The 20,534-nt window shown below is 48.8% G+C and overlaps 1 protein-coding gene across 1 annotated transcript in view; it reads left to right on the top strand.

Moving 5' to 3' along the window:
- Window positions 1–14,019: 14,019 nt before the first annotated feature.
- Window positions 14,020–20,534, top strand: part of LOC135552073 (synaptic vesicle glycoprotein 2B-like) — an 85,527-nt gene continuing 79,012 nt past the window's right edge. The window contains exon 1 of the mRNA XM_064983460.1: window positions 14,020–14,203. Within this exon, the coding sequence (XP_064839532.1) occupies window positions 14,135–14,203 (69 nt within the window). The 5' untranslated portion in view covers window positions 14,020–14,134. The remainder of the gene's footprint in view (window positions 14,204–20,534) is intronic.

The raw sequence follows: 20,534 nt of genomic DNA, 5'->3' as shown, positions 1-20,534 counted from the left end.
TACATTACTACTACACTAACCCTAACCCTAACCCTAACCCTAACAATACATTACTACTGCATTACTACTAAATTATTACTACACTACTACTACATTACTACTACACTAACAATACATTACTACTGCATTACTACTGCATTACTACTACACTAACAATACATTACTACTACACTAACAATACATTACTACTGCATTACTACTAAATTACTACTACACTACTACTACATTACTACTACACTAACAATACATTACTACTGCATTACTACTAAATTACTACTACACTAACAATACATTACTTCTACACTAACAATACATTACTACTGCATTACTACTAAATTACTACTACACTACTACTACATTACTACTACACTAACAATACATTACTACGGCATTACTACTAAATTATTACTACACTAACAATACATTACTACTACACTAACAATACATTACTACTGCATAACTACTAAATTACTACTACACTAACAATGCATTACTACTGCATTACTACTAAACTACTACTACATTACTACTACACTACTGCATTATTACTAAACTACTACTACATTACTATGACACTAACAATACATGACTACTACATTACTACTACACTAACAATACATTACTACTACATTAATACTACACTAATAATACCCTACTACTACATTACTACCCTACTACTACATTACTACTACACTACTACATTATTGCTAAACTACTACAGCATTACTATTACACCAACAATACATTACTACTGCATCACTACTACACTAACAATACATTACTACTACACTACTGCATTGTTACTAGCCTACTACAACATTACTACTACATTACTACTACTACTATAACTACTACTAGTACATTACTACTACTACACCACATTACCACATTACCACTAATGCATTACTACTACATTATTACTAACCTACTACAACATTACTGCTACATTACTACTAAACTACCACTACATTACTACTACAACTACAACACGATTACTACTACACTACTACTAAACTACTACTACATTACTACTAAACTACCACTACATTACTACTACAACTACAACACGATTACTACTAAACTACAACTAAACTACTACTACTGCTACATAACTACTAAACTGCTACTAGGTTACTACTACCACTACTGCTGCAACTACAACACTACTACTACATTACTACTAAACGACTACTAAACTACTGCTACATAACTACTAAACTGCTACTAGGTTACTACTACTACTACTACCACTACCACTACTGCTGCAACTACAACATTACTACTACATTACTACTAAACGACTACTACATCACTACTACATTAATGCTACATAACTTTTTATTGCAGATTTCTTTTAGGGGGTAGTTCAGCCTTAATATTGCATGTAGAATGTAGCTTCCATCAATGTAATTGTCTGCTTCACTTCCAGTCCCCCATATATACATACATACATACATACACACATACACTGCAGGGCAAACGTTTTAGAACACCTGCTCATTCAAGGGGTTTTCTTTATTTTTATTATTTTCGGCATTTTAGAATAATAGTGAAGAAATCAAAACTAGGACATAACACATGTGAAATCATGTTGTAACCAAACAAGTGTCAAAATGTATTTTATTTTTGAGATTCTTCAAAGTAGCCACCCTTTGCCTTGATTACAGCTTTGCACAATTTTGGCATTCTCTCAACCAGCTTCACCTGGAGTGATTTTCGTCTTGAAGGAGTTCTCACATATGCTGAGCACTTGTTAGCTGCTTTTCCTTCACTCTGCGGTCCATCTCAATTTGGTTGAGTTTGGGTGATTGTGGAGGCCAGGTCATCTGATGCAGCACTCCATCACTCTCATTCTTGGTCAAATAGCCCTTACATAGCCTAGAGGTGTGTTGGGTCATTGTCCTGATGAAAAACAAATGATAGTCCCACTAAGCGTAAACCAGATGGGATGGCGTATCACTGCAGAATGCTGTGGTAGCCATGCTGGTTAAGTGTGCCTTGAATGCTCAATAAATCACTGACAGTGTCACCAGTAAAGCACCCCCAAACCATCACACCTCCTTGTACTCTGCTTAACGGTGGGAAATATACATGCGGAGATCATCCATTCACCTCCTCTGCGTCTCTCAAAGACACAGAGGATGGAACCAGAAATCTCACATTTGGACTCCAGACCAAAGGACTGATTTCCACCGGTCTAATGTCCATTGATCTTGTTTCTTGGCCCAAGCAAGTCTCTTCTTTTTATTGGTGTTCTTCAGTAGTTCTTTCTTTGCAGCAAATTGTCCATAAATGCCTGATTCACATGGTTTCCTCTGAACAGTTGATGTTGAGATGTGTCTTACTTGAATCAGTGAAGAATTTATTTGCAATTTCTGAGGCTGGTAACTTTCTTTAAAAAAATGGACTTTAGTTCAGGGCCGACAGACAAGTTCCTTACTTTTTCTCCCTTCCACTTTCCTCTTCCATTTGTGCGGTAATGCTGCAATTAGTTGGTTGTATTTTGGGGATCAGACATTTCCATTTGTGCGGTAATGCTGCAATTAGTTGGTGGTATTTTGGGGATCAGACTTTTCATTTGTACGGTAATTCATTATATAAATAGGTGTCACGTTCTGACCTTAGTTCTTTTGTTTTGTCTTTGTTTTAGTATGGTCAGGGCATGAGTTGGGCTGGGAAGTCTATGATCTTTTTTCTATGATTTGGGATTTCTGTGTTTGACTGTCAATCGTTGTCCCCGATTGAGAACCATACTTAGGTAGCCTGTTTTCACCCTTGAGTTGTGGGGGATTATTTTCTGTTCTGTGTACAGGACTGTTTCGTTTAGTTCGTTGTCAATATATATTTTTGTTCTTTAGTGTTCAGAGTTATAATAAATATCATGAACACTTACCACGCTGCGCATTGGTCCTCCAATCCTTCCTACTACTAGCAAGATATCCGTTACAATAGGCCTTTCTGTCTCTCCCAGCGATCCATCATAGCACCAAGATCTTGTAACATGGTCGACTCCTCTAACCGAGGTGCCTGCTCCTGCTGACTCCATTGAAGGTGTGTAATTCTGTCAATGGGTGTATTGGTGGCGAAGTCAGGTGCAGGAGAGCAGATACAATGAACAGGCACACTTTTATTATAGTTCCAAAAACGAGAGCACTACATGAAACAAACACAATCAAAAAACAGAACATAAAAGTAGACTAACACGACCTATCATAAACAATTACACACAACACATGATGGGAAACACAGGGTTAAATACAAGTCGCCTAATTGTGGAAATGTAAACCAGGTGTGTGGAAACAAGACAAATGGAATTACGAAAATGAAGCGGCGATGGCTAGAAAGCTGGTGACGTTGATCGCCGAACGTCACTCAAACAAGGAGAGGACTTCAGCAGAAGTCGTGACAGTTTTAGTCCGGAGAGGTTAGAAAAAATATCTAGATCCTTGTTGAGGCTGTGGAGGGATCCAAGTTATGGATTTAAAAGAAGCAATTCAGATTGTGGATTTGAAAGAACATGAATCATCAGCCTACAGTGACAACTTTGTTTTTAAGCCCTGGATTTCTAATCCATTGATATTATTGTTGGATCTGATTTTAACAGCGAACATTTCGATGGCAATAATAAATAGATATGCTGATAGTGGACAACCTTGCTTAACTCCTCTTGACAATTTAAAACTTTCTGAGAAGTAGCCATTATTTACCCGTTTACACCTATGGTTACTATACAGGATTTTAACCCATTTTATAAGAGATTCTCCAAAATTAAAATGTTCCAGGCATTTATATTTAAACTCCAATCGTACTTTATCAAAAGGCTTTTCAAAGTCAGCTATGAATAGCCTGGTTTCCCAGATTTTTCATAGTGTTCTATTGTTTCCAGTACTTCTCTTATATTGTCCATGTTAAAAAAACTGTTTGATTAGGATGAATAACGTCAGACTAAACCTTTTTTTGATTAGAATGAATAGTGTCAGACTTTTTAAATTCTATGTGCTATACATTTTATGTCATTTTGCTCGAGTTTTTGCATCACTGAAGTGCAAGTGGTCTCCAAGTTGTTTTAATGAACTGGATCTTTATATTTACCACTTGGATGCTGTTTCAGGAATAATGAAATCAGACCTTATTGTTGCGTGTCTGATAATGTACCATTTACATAGGAGTGGTTAAACATTTATTTTAATTACAGTTTTTATTTCACCTTGTTTAACCAGGTAGGTCAGTTGAGAACGAGTTCCCATTTACAACTGTGACCTGGCCAAGATAAAGCAAAGCAGTTCGACACAAACAACAACACTTAAAACAACACAACGTTACACATGGAATAAACAAACATACTGTCAATAACAGAATAAAAGTCTATACACAGTGTGGGCAAATGAGGTAAGATAAGGGAGGTAAGGCAATAAATAGGCCATAGTAGCGAAATCATTACAATTTAGCAATTAACTAAGGCTGCCCGAATGGTGTGGTTGGCACGAAAACCACATTTGAATTTAAAGAAAAATACAGTTGGCATAATAATTTTGTTGTTTGAAAACCTACACTACTTCAAATGCTACTGCAGTGCATCTCCTTCTCATGGACTGCATCAGATTAATGCTACACTAATACTGAATGCAAAAAAATGTGTAAAAATGTAACATGTGTGAACATTTGTATGAACATGACAAGATTCAACAACTGAGACATAAACTGAACAAGTTCCACAGCCATGTGACTGACAGAAATGGAATAATGTTGAACAAAAGGGGGAGATCAAAATCAAAAATAAGTCTGTATCTGATGTGGCCACCAGCTGCATTAAGTACTGCAGTGCATCTCTTTCTCATGGACTGCATTAGCTTAGCCAGTTCTTGCTGTGAGATGTTACCCCACAGTTCCACCAAGGCAACTACAAGTTCACAGACAATTCTGGGGGGAATGTACCTAGCCCTCACCCTCCCAACCAACAGGTCCCAGATGTGCTCAATGGGATTGAGATTCAGGCTCTTCGCTGACCATGGCAGAACACTGACATTCCTGTCTTGCAGGAAATCAAGCACATAACGAGCAGTATGGTTGGTGGCGTTGTCATGCAGGAGGGTCATGTCAGGATGAGCCTGCAGGACGATGATGCTGTGACACACCGTCGCAGACCATGACGGACCCTTGACCTCCAAATCGATCCTGCTCCAGTGTACAGGCTTCTGTGTAATGCTCATTCCTTCGACGATAAATGCGAATCCGACCATCACCCCTGGTGAAACAAAACCGTGACTCGTCAGTGAAGAGCACTCTTTGCCAGTCCTGTCTGGTCCAGCGACGGTGGGTTTGTGCCCATAGGCGATGTTGTTGCCGGTGATGTCTGGTGAGGACCTGACTTACAACAGGTCTACAAGCCCTCAGTCCAGCCTCTCTCATTCTATTGTGGACAGTCTGAGCACTGATGGAGGGATTATGCGTTACTGGTGTAACTCGGCAGTTGTTGTTGCCATCCTGTACCTGTCCCGCAGGTGTGATGTTTGGATGTACCGATCCTTTGCAGGTGTTTTTACACGTGGTCTGCCACTGCGAGGACAATCAGCTGTCCATCCTGTCTCCCTGAAGCACTGTCTTTGGCGTCTCACAGTGCAGACATTGCAATTTATTGCCCGGGACACATCTGCAGTCCTCATGCCTCCTTGCAGCATGCCTAAGGCACGTTCACACAGATGAGCAGGGACCCAGGGCATCTTGCTTTTGGTTTTTAAGAGTCTGCAGAAAGGTATCTTTATAGTGTCCTTTTCATAACTGTGCCCTTAATTGCCTACCATCTGTAAGCTGTTAGTGTCTTAATGACCATTCCACAGATGCATATTCATATAAACTGTTTCTGGTTCATTGAACAAGCATGGGAAACAGTGTTTGAACCCTTTACAATGAAGCTCTGTGAATTTTTAAAACATTTTTCTATATTCTTTGAAAGACAGGGTCCTGAAAAAGGGAAGTTTATTTTTTTGCTGAGTTTACTACTACTAATACCACTACTATTATAGGAGCAAGATGTACAAGAAGACCAGGGTGACCATTATCATCCAATAATCTCATCATTATTAATCACAAGGTTATGTTTCAGGATGAACCCAAGATGTTTGCAGTCCACTGCTGAAATACAAATGTCATATCTTAATTTGATCATCCTGTTGTTGATGGATTTTCCCTGTGTGAATTGTAGGTTTAAAAAGTTTGTAATTTCCCATTTCAGACTTGATTTTCCCTCATGAAAAATGTATCAACCCCTACAAAAAATATGTCCATTAATTATAATCCACATAACAATTCACATTTCCTGTTGCTGCAGGATTATTTTGCTGCTGTGTGAAACTGGCTCAAATGAAGATACGACATCTGTACTTGACATCTTACCTTTGTCACAGTCACTGTTTCAGAACGCACTCGTGTTTCAGAGGAACCCCAATCTGTTTTCACAAATAAACATTTCAACTCTGAAAAACTTCAGTGAAGTTATAAATTGACCCCTTGCTATGGGTTTCAACCACGTTGATATATTATTATTAAGAGCTTCGGTGGTGTTACACCAAGAGGTCTGTCTTCACGTTTCACCGTGACATGACCCTAATTTTATCTGACTCATTTGATGACGTTTGTGCTAATGTTACAATGTTGTGTTGCAGAGAGAAGAGATGAGAGATAGATACAAGAGAAACAGAATAGTATTAGTAGTGGAGGCAGCAGCGCTGAGCGGTAAGAGAAGTAGAACAGGAAGAGGACACTCTCTCTATGGACTCCAGCTCTCTCTCTGTCACCACAGCAGCTAGCCAGTCGCTTTAAAGGGCCAACAGCTTTAATGACAGACCTCAGCCACGACCAGCAGCTAAGACAGACCTCAGCCACGACCAGCAGCTAAGACAGACCTCAGCCACAACAGACCTTAGCAACAACAGACCTCAGCCACGACCAGCGGCTAAGACAGACCTCAGCCATGACCAGCAGCCAAGACAGACCTCAGCCACGACCAGCAGCTAAGACAGACCTCAGCCACAACAGATCTTAGCCACGACCAGCAGCTAAGACAGACCTCAGCCACGACCAGCAGCTAAGACAGACGTCAGCCACGACAAGCAGCTCAGACAGACCTCAGCCACAACAGACCTCAGCCACGACCAGCAGCTAAGACAGACCTCAGCCACAACCAGCAGCTAAGACAGACCTCAGCCACGACCAGCAGCTAAGACAGACCTCAGCCACGACCAGCAGCTAAGACAGACATCAGCCACGACCAGCGGCTAAGACAGACCTCAGCCACGACCAGCAGCTAAGACAGACCTCAGCCACAACAGACCTCAGCCACAACAGACCTCAGCCATGACCAGCAGCTAAGACAGAACTCAGCCACGACCAGCAGCTAAGACAGACCTCAGCCACAACAGACCTCAGCCACAACAGACCTCAGCCACGACCAGCAGCTAAGACAGACCTCAGCCATGACCAGCAGCTAAGACAGACCTCAGCCATGACCAGCAGCTAAGACAGACCTCAGCCACGACCAGCAGCTAAGACAGACCTCAGACACGACCAGCAGCTAAGACAGACCTCAGCCACGACCAGCAGCTAAGACAGACCTCAGCCACGACCAGCAGCTAAGACAGACCTCAGCCACGACCAGCAGCTAAGACAGATGTCAGCCACAACAGACCTCAGCCACGACCAGCAGCTAAGACAGACGTCAGCCACGACAAGCAGCTCAGACAGACCTCAGCCACAACCAGCAGCTAAGACAGACCTCAGACACGACCAGCAGCTAAAACAGACCTCAGCCACGACCAGCAGCTAAGACAGACCTCAGCCACGACCAGCAGCTAAGACAGACCTCAGCCACGACAAGCAGCTCAGACAGACCTCAGCCACAACAGACCTCAGCCACGACCAGCAGCAAAGACAGACCTCAGCCACGACCAGCGGCAAAGACAGACCTCAGCCACGACCAGCAGCTAAGACAGACCTCATCCACAACAGACCTCAGCCACGACCAGCAGCTAAGACATACCTCAGCCACAACCAGCAGCTAAGACAGAGCTCAGCCACAACCAGCAGCTAAGACAGACCTCAGCCAAGACCAGCAACTAAGACAGACATCAGCCAAGACCAGCAACTAAGACATACCTCAGCCACGACCAGCAGCAAAGAAAGACCTCAGCCACGACCAGCAGCTAAGACAGACATAAGCCGCAACAGACCTCAGCCACGACCAGCAGCTAAGACAGACCTCAGCCACGACCAGCAGCTAAGACAGACCTCAGCCACGACCAGCAGCTAAGACAGACCTCAGCCACAACAGACCTCAGCCACAACCAGCGGCTAAGACAGACCTCAGCCACGACAAGCAGCTCAGACAGACCTCAGCCACAACCAGCAGCTAAGACAGACCTCAGCCACAACAGACCTCAGCCACGACCAGCGGCTAAGACAGACCTCAGCCACAACCAGCAGCTAAGACAGACCTCAGCCACAACAGACCTCAGCCACGACAAGCAGCTCAGACAGACCTCAGCCACAACCAGCAGCTAAGACAGACCTCAGCCACAACAGACCTCAGCCACCACAAGCAGCTCAGACAGACCTCAGCCACAACCAGCAGCTAAAACAGACCTCAGCCACGACCAGCAGCTAAGACAGACCTCAGCCACGACCAGCAGCTAAGACAGACCTCAGCCACGACCAGCAGCTAAGACAGATCTCAGCCACGACCAGCAGCTAAGACAGACCTCAGCCACAACAGACTTTAGCCACAACAGACCTCAGCCACTACCAGCAGCTAAGACAGACCTCAGCCATGACCAGCGGCTAAGACAGACCTCAGCCTTGACCAGCAGCTAAGACAGACCTCAGCCACGACCAGCAGCTAAGACAGACCTCAGCCACGACCAGCGGCTAAGACAGACCTCAGCCACGACCAGCAGCTAAGACAGACCTCAGCCACAACAGATCTTAGCCACGACCAGTGCTAAGACAGACCTCAGCCACGACCAGCAGCTAAGACAGACGTCAGCCACAACAAGCAGCTCAGACAGACCTCAGCCACAACAGACCTCAGCCACGACCAGCAGCTAAGACAGACCTCAGCCACAACCAGCAGCTAAGACAGACCTCAGCCACAACCAGCAGCTCAGACAGACCTCAGCCACAACCAGCAGCTAAGACAGACCTCAGACACGACCAGCAGCTAAGACAGACCTCAGCCACGACCAGCAGCTAAGACAGACCTCAGCCACGACCAGCAGCTAAGACAGACCTCATCCACAACAGACCTCAGCCAAGACCAGCAACTAAGACAGACCTCAGCCACGACCAGCAGCAAAGAAAGACCTCAGCCACGACCAGCAGCTAAGACAGACCTAAGCCACAACAGACCTCAGCCACGACCAGCAGCTAAGACAGACCTCAGCCACGACCAGCAGCTAAGACAGACCTCAGCCACGACCAGCAGCTAAGACAGACCTCAGCCACAACAGACCTCAGCCACGACCAGCAGCTAAGACAGACCTCAGCCATGACCAGAAGCTAAGACAGACCTCAGCCACGACCAGCAGCTAAGACAGACCTCAGCCACAACAGACCTCAGCCACAACAGACCTCAGCCACGACCAGCAGCTAAGACAGACCTCAGCCATGACCAGCAGCTAAGACAGACCTCAGCCACGACCAGCAGCTAAGACAGACCTCAGCCACGACCAGCAGCTAAGACAGACCTCAGCCACAACAGACCTCAGCCACGACCAGCAGCTAAGACAGACCTCAGCCACGACCAGCAGCTAAGACAGACCTCAGCCACGACCAGCGGCTAAGACAGACCTCAGCCACGACCAGCAGCTAAGACAGACCTCAGCCACGACCAGCAGCTAAGACAGACCTCAGCCACGACCAGCGGCTAAGACAGACCTCAGACACGACCAGCAGCTAAAACAGACCTCAGCCACGACCAGCAGCTAAGACAGACCTCAGCCACGACCAGCAGCTAAGACAGACCTCAGCCACGACAAGCAGCTCAGACAGACCTCAGCCACAACAGACCTCAGCCACGACCAGCAGCAAAGACAGACCTCAGCCACGACCAGCAGCTAAGACAGACCTCAGCCACGACAAGCAGCTCAGACAGACCTCAGCCACAACCAGCAGCTAAGACAGACCTCAGCCACAACCAGCGGCTAAGACAGACCTCAGCCACGACCAGCGGCTAAGACAGACCTCAGCCACGACCAGCAGCTAAGACAGACCTCATCCACAACAGACCTCAGCCACGACCAGCAGCTAAGACATACCTCAGCTACAACCAGCAGCTAAGACAGAGCTCAGCCACAACCAGCAGCTAAGACAGACCTCAGCCAAGACCAGCAACTAAGACAGACATCAGCCAAGACCAGCAACTAAGACAGACCTCAGCCACGACCAGCAGCAAAGAAAGACCTCAGCCACGACCAGCAGCTAAGACAGACATAAGCCGCAACAGACCTCAGCCACGACCAGCAGCTAAGACAGACCTCAGCCACGACCAGCAGCTAAGACAGACCTCAGCCACGACCAGCAGCTAAGACAGACCTCAGCCACGACCAGCAGCTAAGACAGACCTCAGCCACAACAGACCTCAGCCACGACCAGCGGCTAAGACAGACCTCAGCCACGACAAGCAGCTCAGACAGACCTCAGCCACAACCAGCAGCTAAGACAGACCTCAGCCACAACAGACCTCAGCCACGACCAGCGGCTAAGACAGACCTCAGCCACAACCAGCAGCTAAGACAGACCTCAGCCACAACAGACCTCAGCCACGACAAGCAGCTCAGACAGACCTCAGCCACAACCAGCAGCTAAGACAGACCTCAGCCACAACAGACCTCAGCCACCACAAGCAGCTCAGACAGACCTCAGCCACAACCAGCAGCTAAGACAGACCTCAGCCACGACCAGCAGCTAAGACAGACCTCAGCCACGACCAGCAGCTAAGACAGACCTCAGCCACGACCAGCAGCTAAGACAGACCTCAGCCACGACCAGCAGCTAAGACAGACCTCAGCCACGACCAGCAGCTAAGACAGACCTCAGCCACGACCAGCAGCTAAGACAGACCTCAGCCACAACAGACTTTAGCCACAACAGACCTCAGCCACTACCAGCAGCTAAGACAGACCTCAGCCATGACCAGCGGCTAAGACAGACCTCAGCCTTGACCAGCAGCTAAGACAGACCTCAGCCACGACCAGCAGCTAAGACAGACCTCAGCCACGACCAGCGGCTAAGACAGACCTCAGCCACGACCAGCAGCTAAGACAGACCTCAGCCACAACAGATCTTAGCCACGACCAGTGCTAAGACAGACCTCAGCCACGACCAGCAGCTAAGACAGACGTCAGCCACAACAAGCAGCTCAGACAGACCTCAGCCACAACAGACCTCAGCCACGACCAGCAGCTAAGACAGACCTCAGCCACAACCAGCAGCTAAGACAGACCTCAGCCACGACCAGCAGCTAAGACAGACCTCAGCCACGACAAGCAGCTCAGACAGACCTCAGCCACAACCAGCAGCTAAGACAGACCTCAGACACGACCAGCAGCTAAGACAGACCTCAGCCACGACCAGCAGCTAAGACAGACCTCAGCCACGACCAGCAGCTAAGACAGACCTCATCCACAACAGACCTCAGCCAAGACCAGCAACTAAGACAGACCTCAGCCACGACCAGCAGCAAAGAAAGACCTCAGCCACGACCAGCAGCTAAGACAGACCTAAGCCACAACAGACCTCAGCCACGACCAGCAGCTAAGACAGACCTCAGCCACGACCAGCAGCTAAGACAGACCTCAGCCACGACCAGCAGCTAAGACAGACCTCAGCCACAACAGACCTCAGCCACAACAGACCTCAGCCACGACCAGCAGCTAAGACAGACCTCAGCCATGACCAGCAGCTAAGACAGACCTCAGCCACGACCAGCAGCTAAGACAGACCTCAGCCACGACCAGCAGCTAAGACAGACCTCAGCCACAACAGACCTCAGCCACGACCAGCAGCTAAGACAGACCTCAGCCACGACCAGCAGCTAAGACAGACCTCAGCCACGACCAGCGGCTAAGACAGACCTCAGCCACGACCAGCAGCTAAGACAGACTTCAGCCACAACAGACCTCAGCCACGACCAGCAGCTAAGACAGACGTCAGCCACGACAAGCAGCTCAGACAGACCTCAGCCACAACCAGCAGCTAAGACAGACCTCAGCCACGACCAGCAGCTAAGACAGACATCAGCCATGACCAGCAGCTCAGACAGACCTCAGACACGACCAGCAGCTCAGACAGACCTCAGACACGACCAGCAGCTCAGACAGACCTCAGCAACAACAGACCTCAGCCACAACAGACCTCAGCCACGACCAGAAGCTAAGACAGACCTCAGCCACGACCCCGCGGCCACGACAGACCTCAGCCACGACCAGCAGCTAAGACAGACCTCAGCCTCGACCAGCAGCTAAGACAGACCTCAGCCACAACAGACCTTAGCCACAACAGACCTCAGCCATGACCAGCAGCTAAGACAGACCTCAGCCACGACCAGCAGCTAAGACAGACATCAGCCATGACCAGCAGCTCAGACAGACCTCAGACACGACCAGCAGCTCAGACAGACCTCAGACACGACCAGCAGCTCAGACAGACCTCAGCAACAACAGACCTCAGCCACAACAGACCTCAGCCACGACCAGAAGCTAAGACAGACCTCAGCCACGACCCCGCGGCCACGACAGACCTCAGCCACGACCAGCAGCTAAGACAGACCTCAGCCTCGACCAGCAGCTAAGACAGACCTCAGCCACAACAGACCTTAGCCACAACAGACCTCAGCCATGACCAGCAGCTAAGACAGACCTCAGCCACGACCAGCAGCTAAGACAGACATCAGCCACGACCAGCAGCTAAGACAGACCTCAGCCACAACAGACCTTAGGCACAACAGACCTCAGCCACGACCAGCAGCTAAGACAGACCTCAGCCACGACCAGCAGCTAAGACAGACCTCAGCCACGACCAGCGGCTAAGACAGACCTCAGCCACGACCAGTGGCCATGACAGACCTCAGCCACGACCAGCAGCTAAGACATACCTCAGCCACAACCAGCAGCTAAGACAGACCTCAGCCACAACCAGCAGCTAAGACAGACCTCAGCCACAACCAGCAGCTCAGACAGACCTCAGCCACGACCAGCAGCTAAGACAGACGTCAGCCACGACCAGCAGCTAAGACAGACATCAGCCACGACCAGCGGCTAAGACAGACCTCAGCCACAACCAGCAGCTAAGACAGACCTCAGCCACGACCAGCAGCTAAGACAGACGTCAGCCACGACCAGCAGCTAAGACAGACCTCAGCCACGACCAGCAGCTAAGACAGACCTCAGCCACAACCAGCAGCTAAGACAGAGCTCAGCCACGACCAGCAGCTAAGACAGACATCAGCCACAACAGACCTCAGCCACAACAGACCTCAGCCACGACAAGCAGTTAAGACAGACCTCAGCCACGACCAGCAGCTAAGACAGACCTCAGCCACGACCAGCAGCTAAGACAGACCTCAGCCACAACCAGCAGCTAAGACAGACATCAGCCACGACCAGCAGCTAAGACAGACCTCAGCCACAACCAGCAGCTAAGACAGACCTCAGCCACGACCAGCAGCTAAGACAGACCTCAGCCACAACAGACCTCAGCCACGACCAGCAGCTAAGACAGATGTCAGCCACGACCAGCAGCTAAGACAGACCGCTAGAGTTCTATGTTATTCTACGAATACCTGTCTCTTACTACTGGAGATGGTGGAAACAGTCAGAAACAGCACCCCCTGTACACTGTTGCATCACTTCCTGGTGCTCTCTGTCTCTCTCCCTACTCTAATAGGAACTGGGCACCCCCTGTAACACTGTTACATCACTTCCTGGTTCTCTCTGTCTCTCTCCCTACTCTGATAGGAACTAGTGTTGTGAAGTGCTGTGGTACTGTGGTGTTCAGTCAGTGGAGGCTGTGGTTTAGATGGTTGTAGCATTGTAAGGTTAGATATCAGACTGTCTGGGGCTCACAGTCACTGAAAGTAACAGAGATGTTGTACCGAAGGTTCTTTGACGTCAAAGGTCTCTCCATGAAGTTAAAGTGTGGGCGAGGACTAGAGGTAGGTACAGTAGGAGGACAGCGGTAGATACAGTAGGAGGACAGGGGTAGGGGACAGGGGTAGGGGGCAGGGGTAGAGGATAGGTGTAGGGGACAGGGGTAGAGGACAGGGGTAGAGGACAGGGGTAGAGGACAGGGGTAGGTACAGCAGGAGGATGGGGGTAGATACAGTAGGAGGACAGGGGTAGAGGACAGGGGTAGGTGGGGTAGGAGGACAGGGGTAGAGGACAGGGTTAGGGGACAGGGGTAGGTACAGCAGGAGGATGGGGGTAGATACAGTAGGAGGACAGGGGTAGAGGACAGGGGTAGGTGGGGTAGGAGGACAGGGGTAGAGGACAGGGTTAGGGGACAGGGGTAGGTACAGCAGGAGGATGGGGGTAGATACAGTAGGAGGACAGGGGTAGAGGACAGGGGTAGGTGGGGTAGGAGGACAGGGGTAGAGGACAGGGTTAGGGGACAGGGGTAGGGGACAGGGGTAGATACAGTAGGAGGACAGGGGTAGAGGACAGTATGAGGACAGGGGTAGAGGACAGTAGGAGGACAGGGCTAGAGGACAGGTGTAGGTACAGTAGGAGGACAGGGGTAGAGGACAGGGGTAGGTACAGCGGTAGCTGACAGGGGTAGGTACAGCAGGAGGATGGGGGTAGAGGACAGGGGTAGTGGACAGTAGGAGGACAGGGGTAGTGGACAGTAGAGGACAGGGGTAGTGGACAGTAGAGGACAGGGGTAGTGGACAGTAGGAGGACAGGGGTAGTGGACAGTAGGAGGACAGGGGTAGAGGACAGTAGGAGGACAGGGGTAGAAGACAGGGGTAGAGGACAGGGGTAGAGGACAGTAGGAGGACAGGGGTAGTGGACAGTAGAGGACAGGGGTAGTGGACAGTAGCGGACAGGGGTAGTGGACAGTAGGAGGACAGGGGTAGAGGACAGTAGGAGGACAGGGGTAGAGGAGAGTAGGAGGACTTGGGTAGAGGACAGGGTTAGATACAGTAGGAGGACAGGGGTAGAGGACAGGGTTAGATACAGTAGGAGGACAGGGGTAGAGGACAGTAGGAGGACAGGGGTAGAGGACAGTAGGAGGACAGGGGTAGAGGACAGTAGGAGGACAGGGGTAGAGGACAGTAGGAGGACAGGGGTAGAAGACAGGGGTAGAGGACAGGGGTAGGTACCGCAGGAGGACAGGGGTAGAGGACAAGGGTAGATACAGTAGGAGGACAGAGGTAAAGGACAGGGGTAGATACAGTAGGAGGACAGGGGTAGTGGACAGTAGGAGGACAGGGGTAGAGGACAGTAGGAGGACAGGGGTAGAGGACAGTAGGGGGACAGGGGTAGAGGACAGTAGGAGGACAGGGGTATAAGACAGGGGTAGAGGACAGGGGTAGGTACCGCAGGAGGACAGGGGTAGATACAGTAGGAGGACAGGGGTAGTGGACAGTAGGAGGACAGGGGTAGAGGACAGTAGGAGGACAGGGGTAGAGGACAGTAGGAGGACAGGGGTAGAGGACAGGGGTAGAGGACAGGGGTAGGTACCACAGGAGGACAGGGGTAGAGGACAAGGGTAGATACAGTAGGAGGACAGAGGTAGAGGACAGGGGTAGATACAGTAGGAGGACAGGGGTAGAGGACAGGGGTAGAGGACAGGGGTAGAGGACAGGATTAGGTACCGCAGGAGGACAGTGGTAGGTACCGCAGGACGACAGGGGTAGAGGACAGTAGGAGGACAGGGGTAGAGGACAGTAGGAGGACTTGGGTAGAGGACAGTAGGAGGACAGGGGTAGAGGACAGTAGGAGGACTTGGGTAGAGGACAGTAGGATGCAGATGGGTTTGATAGGATACAGATGGGTTTGGTATGATACAGATGGGTTTGGTAGGATACAGATGGGTTTGGTAGGATACAGATTGGTTTGGTAGGTACGACAGGAGTAGGTAGGAAACAGATGGGCTTGTTGGAAACAGATGGGTTTGTAGGAAACAGATGGGTTTGGTAGGATACAAGATGGGTTTGGTAGGATACAGATGGGTTTGGTAGGATACAGATGGGTTTGGTAGGATACAGATGGGTTTTGGTAGGATACAAGATGGGTTTGGTAGGATACAGATGGGTTTGGTAGGATACAGATGGGTTTGGTAGGATACAGATGGGTTTGGTAGGATACAAGATGGGTTTGGTAGGATACAAGATGGGTTTGGTAGGATACAGATGGGTTTGGTAGGATACAGATGGGTTTGGTAGGATACAAGATGGGTTTGGTAGGATACAGATGGGTTTGGTAGGATACAGATGGGTTTGGTAGGATACAGATGGGTTTGGTAGGATACAAGATGGGTTTGGTAGGATACAGATGGGTTTGGTAGGATACAGATGGGTTTGTTAGAATACAGATGGGTTTGGTAGGATACAAGATGGGTTTGGTAGGATACAGATGGGTTTGGTAGGATACAGATGGGTTTGGTAGGATACAGATGGGTTTGGTAGGATACAGATGGGTTTGTTAGAATACAGATGGGTTTGGTAGGATACAGATGGGTTTGTTAGAATACAGATGGGTTTGGTAGGATACAGATGGGTTTGGTAGAATACAGATGGGTTTGGTAGGTCTGGGAGGAATGAACAGTGTGATTCTGGTCCTGTTAGCATCTCCATTTCCAATAGGTGTAAAATATATCCTGTTTATTTAGCCTGTTTTCAGCTGTTTATCTATTTTTGATCTTGTGTTTAACCAATCAAAATACCTCTGCATTGACAACATTGAGAGTTTCATTCAGTTTGTTTAAATAACAGATTTGTCAGAGGATAACCCATGTATTGTGTGCTCTGTTTTGAGAACCAGCTACTGGAAGTCATTGTTTTAAACACGCTTGACCTTGATTTTTTGAGAAAAGTTGTTGAGATGACCAAGTTGTTATTCTGTATTGGAGAGTTTTTATGCTATTCAGCTGCGTGCAACTTCCTGAATGTAAGGGGAAGTGAGCGTAAAGGGGAAGAGGCGATGTAAGCTAGATACCCACATGTGGTCGGGAGGCGCTATAGGGAGGGTGTGATGTAATCCTGTCAAATTGTGTAACAACGTGGAGGGCTCCTATTGACTCCACATTGACGTGATTGGTCGACGGTAGGTGGGGGGGCGGGAAGTCTTGTGTAAACACAAATTCACTTCCTCGACAACTTCCTTGACAACAGCTCTGCGCATACTCTGCGAAACACAGGAAGTATGAATGGCCCTGACTTCTGCAGAGGCCTTATGATTGTAAGCGCTGCACGGTCAAGGCAGACGTCGGATTATATAAGGGCTAGTATCAGATCCTGGTCAGTAGAGGTCATCTGTGGTCTAAATGAGGACTAGTAACCATACAGATCCTGGTCAGTAGAGGCCATCTGTGGTCTATTTAAAAACTAGTAACCATAGAGTAACAGATCCTGGTCAGTAGAGGTCATCTATGGTCTATATAAGGACTAGTTACCATACAGATCCTGGTCAGTAGAGGTCATCTGTGGTCTATATAAGGACTAGTTACCATAAAGAGTAACAGATCCTGGTCAGTAGAGGTCCTCTGTGGTCTATATAAGGACTAGTTACCATACAGATCCTGGTCAGTAGAGGTCATCTGTGGTCTATAAAAGGACTAGTTACCATAAAGAGTAACAGATCCTGGTCAGTAGAGGTCGTCTGTGGTCTATATAAGGACTAGTAACCATACAGATCCTTTCTAGGCAGGGAAAGGAGGAACGGAGAGAGAGGGTCGCTGTACTGTCTGACCTCATTCTGTTTCTAGTCAGGGAAAGGAGGAACGGAGAGAGAGGGTCGCTGTACTGTCAGACCTCATTCTGTTTCAAGGCAGGGAAAGGAGGAACGGAGAGAGAGGGTAGCTGTACTGTCAGACCTCATTCTGTTTCTAGTCAGGGAAAGGAGGAACGGAGAGAGAGGGTCGCTGTACTGTCTGACCTCATTCTGTTTCTAGGCAGGGAAAGGAGGAACGGAGAGAGAGGGTCGCTGTACTGTCAGACCTCATTCTGTTTCAAGGCAGGGAAAGGAGGAACGGAGAGAGAGGGTAGCTGTACTGTCAGACCTCATTCTGTTTCTAGTCAGGGAAAGGAGGAACGGAGAGAGAGGGTCGCTGTACTGTCTGACCTCATTCTGTTTCTAGGCAGGGAAAGGAGGAACGGAAAGAGAGGGTAGCTGTAATGTCTGACCTCATTCTGTTTCTAGGCAGGGAAAGGAGGAACGGAGAGAGAGGGTAGCTGTAATGTCTGACCTCATTCTGTTTCTAGGCAGGGAAAGGAGGAACGGAGAGAGAGGGTAGCTGTACTGTCTGACCTCATTCTGTTTCTAGGCAGGGAAAGGAGGAACGGAGAGAGAGGGTCGCTGTACTGTCAGACCTCATTCTGTTTCTAGGCAGGGAAAGGAGGAACGGAGAGAGAGGGTCGCTGTACTGTCTGACCTCATTCTGTTTCTAGTCAGGGAAAGGAGGAACGGAGAGAGAGGGTAGCTGTACTGTCTGACCTCATTCTGTTTCTAGGCAGGGAAAGGAGGAACGGAGAGAGAGGGTAGCTGTACTGTCTGACCTCATTCTGTTTCTAGGCAGGGAAAGGAGGAACGGAGAGAGAGGGTCGCTGTACTGTCTGACCTCATTCTGTTTCTAGTCAGGGAAAGGAGGAACGGAGAGAGAGGGTCGCTGTACTGTCTGACCTCATTCTGTTTCTAGTCAGGGAAAGGAGGAACGGAGAGAGAGGGTAGCTGTACTGTCTGACCTCATTCTGTTTCTAGTCAGGGAAAGGAGGAACGGAGAGAGAGGGTCGCTGTACTGTCTGACCTCATTCTGTTTCTAGGCAGGGAAAGGAGGAACGGAGAGAGAGGGTCGCTGTACTGTCAGACCTCATTCTGTTTCTAGGCAGGGAAAGGAGGAACGGAGAGAGAGGGTCGCTGTACTGTCTGACCTCATTCTGTTTCTAGTCAGGGAAAGGAGGAACGGAGAGAGAGGGTAGCTGTACTGTCTGACCTCATTCTGTTTCTAGGCAGGGAAAGGAGGAACGGAGAGAGAGGGTCGCTGTACTGTCTGACCTCATTCTGTTTCTAGTCAGGGAAAGGAGGAACGGAGAGAGAGGGTAGCTGTACTGTCTGACCTCATTCTGTTTCTAGGCAGGGAAAGGAGGAACGGGAGAGAGAGGGTCGCTGTACTGTCTGACCTCATTCTGTTTCTAGTCAGGGAAAGGAGGAACGGAGAGAGAGGGTAGCTGTACTGTCTGACCTCATTCTGTTTCTAGGCAGGGAAAGGAGGAACGGAGAGAGAGGGTAGCTGTACTGTCTGACCTCATTCTGTTTCTAGTCAGGGAAAGGAGGAACGGAGAGAGAGGGTAGCTGTACTGTCTGACCTCATTCTGTTTCTAGGCAGGGAAAGGAGGAACGGAGAGAGAGGGTCGCTGTACTGTCAGACCTCATTCTGTTTCTAGGCAGGGAAAGGAGGAACGGAGAGAGAGGGTCGCTGTACTGTCTGACCTCATTCTGTTTCTAGTCAGGGAAAGGAGGAACGGAGAGAGAGGGTAGCTGTACTGTCTGACCTCATTCTGTTTCTAGGCAGGGAAAGGAGGAACGGAGAGAGAGGGTAGCTGTACTGTCTGACCTCATTCTGTTTCTAGGCAGGGAAAGGAGGAACGGAGAGAGAGGGTCGCTGTACTGTCTGACCTCATTCTGTTTCTAGTCAGGGAAAGGAGGAACGGAGAGAGAGGGTCGCTGTACTGTCTGACCTCATTCTGTTTCTAGTCAGGGAAAGGAGGAACGGAGAGAGAGGGTAGCTGTACTGTCTGACCTCATTCTGTTTCTAGTCAGGGAAAGGAGGAACGGAGAGAGAGGGTCGCTGTACTGTCTGACCTCATTCTGTTTCTAGGCAGGGAAAGGAGGAACGGAGAGAGAGGGTCGCTGTACTGTCTGACCTCATTCTGTTTCTAGTCAGGGAAAGGAGGAACGGAGAGAGAGGGTAGCTGTACTGTCTGACCTCATTCTGTTTCTAGGCAGGGAAAGGAGGAACGGAGAGAGAGGGTCGCTGTACTGTCTGACCTCATTCTGTTTCTAGTCAGGGAAAGGAGGAACGGAGAGAGAGGGTAGCTGTACTGTCTGACCTCATTCTGTTTCTAGGCAGGGAAAGGAGGAACGGAGAGAGAGGGTCGCTGTACTGTCTGACCTCATTCTGTTTCTAGTCAGGGAAAGGAGGAACGGAGAGAGAGGGTAGCTGTACTGTCTGACCTCATTCTGTTTCTAGGCAGGGAAAGGAGGAACGGAGAGAGAGGGTAGCTGTACTGTCTGACCTCATTCTGTTTCTAGTCAGGGAAAGGAGGA

Source organism: Oncorhynchus masou, chromosome 2, assembly GCF_036934945.1.
Source record: "Oncorhynchus masou masou isolate Uvic2021 chromosome 2, UVic_Omas_1.1, whole genome shotgun sequence".
NCBI lineage: Eukaryota > Metazoa > Chordata > Actinopteri > Salmoniformes > Salmonidae > Oncorhynchus > Oncorhynchus masou.
The sequence above is the reverse complement of the archived record's forward strand: the minus strand, read 5'-3'. Positions and strand labels throughout refer to the sequence as shown.